Source organism: Condylura cristata, unplaced genomic scaffold (genome assembly GCF_000260355.1).
Source record: "Condylura cristata isolate star-nosed mole 26May11 unplaced genomic scaffold, ConCri1.0 scaffold00003, whole genome shotgun sequence".
Lineage (NCBI taxonomy): Eukaryota > Metazoa > Chordata > Mammalia > Eulipotyphla > Talpidae > Condylura > Condylura cristata.
The window spans coordinates 73403372-73407372 of NW_004567104.1; the positions used below are offsets into that span (position 1 = coordinate 73403372).

The 4001-nt window shown below is 59.3% G+C and overlaps 1 protein-coding gene across 2 annotated transcripts in view; it reads left to right on the forward strand.

Moving 5' to 3' along the window:
- Positions 1 to 3506, forward strand: part of MRPS6 (mitochondrial ribosomal protein S6) — a 47028-nt gene extending 43522 nt beyond the window's left edge. For both annotated transcript variants that reach the window (XM_012732366.1, XM_012732369.1), the window contains exons 3-4: positions 122 to 1251; positions 1500 to 3506. In XM_012732366.1, coding sequence (XP_012587820.1) covers positions 122 to 311 — 190 coding nt within the window. In that variant the 3' untranslated portion in view covers positions 312 to 1251; positions 1500 to 3506. The remainder of the gene's footprint in view (positions 1 to 121; positions 1252 to 1499) is intronic.
- The last annotated feature ends 495 nt before the right edge of the window (positions 3507 to 4001 follow it).

A 4001-nucleotide genomic window follows, 5' to 3' on the forward strand; every position in this document is an offset into this window, starting at 1 on the left:
GTGTGCGTGTGCCGTGTACGCGCCTGTGTCGTCATCGGAGGATGAGAGTAAACACGTTGACCGAAACGGTGCATGTGTCGTGTCTCAGCACCGGGGCCTCACTGGTTGCTGTTTGTCACAGGTATTTCCTGGTGGACTTCCACGCACCCACCACCACCGTGGAGAGCATGCTGGAGCACTTGTCTCGAGACACCGATGTGATCAGGCCCAACATCGTGCGGCACCCGCTGGCGCAGGAGGAGCCAGAGTGTGCGGGGATTGTCCCGGTGCCACTTGAAGAAAAACTGTATTCCACCAAGAGGAGGAAGTAGAGGACCCGGACTCCGCCTCTGGAGTTCTCTCTTGAGCACCAGAGGCTCAGCGACCGGCCTGGCGGTCTGACCTTTGTAAAGTGGGCCCCGGGGGCTGGTGGTTTTCCAGGGCTGGTTGAGTCCTGCTGCCTCCGCTTTGCCACAGTGAGGGGGCGGGGGGCTGCCCAGATTGGGCCCATTCGTGTCATCCTGGGTCAGTGGGGACTTTTCCCCTAAATAAACGAACGCCACTTGCAAGAGCAGTTTGTCAGAATTGCCCGGGACGGTGTCACCACGAAAAGTGAAGGCATGCGGTCACGTGCCGCAGGGGCCACTTCTGACCAGAGGAATACGTGCGGCCGAAAGCCTGGGGAGCTGTTTCGTTTCTTCTGGCACCCAAGCCTCCAGCATTGGGTGTGTGTATGGGGGCCCTCAGCTCCGCGCCTGGCCCCCAGCCCCAGCCCCCCTCATCCTCTCACCCGCCCTCCTGTGCGGAGCTGGGCCTCCGCTGCGAGGGCACAGAGAGGGCCTCCGAGGGGGGCTTGGCAAGGCAGCAGGTGAGCCCCGGTTGTCATCCCGGGCGGGGCAGGTGGGGGCAAGCGCAGGTGCGGGAGGAAGGCCGGGAGCCCCAGGGCGGCACCTCACGCTGGAGCGAATGCAGAGCGGAGCCTGGAGCCTGGCGGTGGGGGGTGGGGGCACCCCTTGCCCTTAGGGCCGGTGAAGCATCACATCCTTGGGGGGGGAGCTCTGTCATCTCCCTCAGAAATGCAGCCTGTCTCCCCTCCTTCCCCTGCTGTGGTGTATATGGCACTGTTCTGCCAAAGGATGTGGGTTTTATTCAGTTTATATTGTCCGTTTTCCTCCAGGTGGACTCTAAGGCCCTTGGGTGCGAATTTGATCTGGCTGCTTGGATAAACAGGGGTTTCTTTTCTTAATTGAAGTAGCGCTGTTTTATATCCTGGTTAGTAAGTTGACGTGGTGTGTGTGTGTGTGTGTGTGTGAGAGAGAGAAAGACATATTCCATGCGCACACACGCATACAGTTACGTATCCCCTCACGCTGCCCCTGCAGCTCTCCCACCACCGGGGCACCCTCCATTGTCCACGGAGCTTCCCACACCCTGTTCTCACCCTCCTCGGCTCTGTGCTCCGCTCTCAAGGGCGGGTCTAAGCGCTTGTCTCGTCCCTCTGACTCCTCTATCTTCCACAGACAAGCATCGCCGTCGGCGTTTCTCCTCTGGCTTGTTTCCGAGCATCACAGCTTCCAGCGCATCCGTGATGCTACGCACCGCCGAGTGTATCTTTACTGATGGCGAGTCGTGCCCCACGGTGCGGAGACCACACCTTTGCCCACGCCTCTGTTGTCGGGCGCTTAGGTTGCAACACCGCAGGGCTGTCGTGAGCAGTGCGGTGGGCACAGGAGTGCAGCTTGACGAAGAGGAATTTTCCAGGAGAAGCTGAGCCATCTCAGGTTAAGGTGGCCAGGCCGTGACAGCCTGGGCCTCCGGGGCCCTGGGGGGGAGAACAGTTCGGTCAGAAACTGGGTGAAGATCACTGAGGAAAACCACAATGAAATACCCATCGACTTAAAAGTCACAAGCTCACAAGTGGGAGTTGGCACTGGGTAGCAAGACCATGTAAGGAAAGCACGCCCTGTCGGCCTTTACGCAGCGTTAAGGCACCAGGGTGTTCACCCATCTCCTAGCGTAAAATAAAAAATGGAACCTCCCCTAAACAAATTGAAAATAGGAGACTCTTGATATAGGTCGTGGATGGATTCACTTGACCAGCTTGAAGAAGCAACTGCTGAGAAAATAGGCCCCTCCGGGTGAGAGTCCATGGCAGTTAGACGGTACCTTGTAGTCTTTTAGACTCTTGAAATTCTTATGCAAATAAAATATATTTGCACCCAAAAAAGCAACCAGTTTTGCAAAGCTAATAGTAAAAAGAAATGACACACAGTGTGGAGGGGAATTGGGACAACGCAGCGGGAGTTCCGCTAGCAGGTGGGCGCCTGCGTGGGGCGCCCTGAGCAGGGCTGAGGAGCAGAGAACCCCGTTCCTCCTGTGCAGTGTGCACGAGGTGGGTGCGGCGGCCCTGGAGCCGGCCAGTCCCGCCATGGAGTCCTGCGCCCTCCGGGGCCTGACCTTGGCCCTGACCGCTGCAGCCTGGTAACCCACCCTGAGACCCAGAGTGCCCCGGAAGGCTGGTGCAAGCCTGGGTGGGCTCGAAGAGGACCCAGGGAGCCGTGGAGGCTCCACGCCTGCCCCAGGCCGGCTCCACCCGCAGGAGAGTATCATGCACCTTGGGGTGCATCATGCCTCCCCTCCCCCCGCAGGAGTTCAGGGTAACTAGCCAGTGTCCGGGCTTTTATTTGCCTCCGGACCTCATCTGAATGCTGTTGGGACTCGCTCTGAGACTGGGCCTGCTGGTGGGTGTGGCGTGGGTGTGGCTGCCGGCTTCCGGCCCGTCCAGTGTCTCCTTTCTCCCCTGCGCCCTCTGTAACTTCCCGGCCACTGCAGCCTCCAGGCCCGGGCGCGAGCCCACTTGCGGGTGCCCACAGCTGCTCCCGGTGCCCACCGCCCTGCCCACGGGTCCACGCGCCCCCCTGGACCCGAGGCCGTGGGTGAGAGCCGCATAAAAGCCTGGGCATCACCCTGCAGGGGGCTGTAAGATGGCGATGGTCTAAGCTGGGACCTGGAGGATGGGGGGGCGCTTGGGGGTGGCTGGGTGAGGTGCTGGGCGAACGCAGTTCTGTCAGATGGCTTTAGGGGTTCCCCCCTTTCTGACCCTGTCTAGTTTTAAAGAAACAATGACCTTGTGCTGAAGAACATAATTGAACTATTTCCAGGGGAGGGTGGGGAGGACTCTGGTGCCTCGGGGGCGTGAAGCCGAGATGATCACACCAGAGAGGAGAAAGCCTCTCCCTTGCAGATTACCAGTGTGATGTGAAACAACGGTGCTACATTATGTCCAGTAACAACGAAGGCCAAGGGAGCGAAGCAACGGGTGAATCTGAAGCCTGCGGTGTGTATGGCACCGGCCTAGCCAGGGCGTTAGTGGGCGCTGTGCGAGTCTCCGAGGGTGGGGGGGGTTCTTCATGACGCACCTCTAGGCGTGAGGAGAGACCCAAAAGAGCCCTATTATTTAGCTTAAAAAATGTAAGCTGGGGGGCCCTGCCTGGTGGCTCAGCGGGTTAAAGCGCTGCACTAAGAAGCTAAAGCCACCTCCGCATGAGTTCGATCCCCGCCTGCCCCGGAGGTGACCACATGGCGCGGCAGACCTCTCCTGACCCTCCCGCTGCTCCCCTCAGCAGTGTACTTCGTCCATCTGCCTGTCTCCAGTGAATCCTCTCACCCCCGCACCTCTGGCTTGTACCACAGTTCTGTATGCACAAATAAATCTTTAAAAAAAAAAAAAAAAAGCTGGTGAAGGGTTTTAGGTGAAGATACAGACAAGTTGGGCAGAGGCCAGAGATGAGGTGACCTTCGCTGGATGAAGCGAGAGCTTGAAGAGCACATCCTTTTGGGGCAGGGACTGAGCGCCAGGCCAGGCCTGCTCAGGCCGGGAGGACGGACTGCAGGCACCACCATGCACCCCAGCAGAGGCAGGCAGACTCCCGCAGCCCCAGCGTGCCAGCGGGGAGTTTAATCTCGCGCTATGGATGAGGCCAGAACTCGGACTGTCTGTCCTCGCGGGGCTGTGCCGGAGA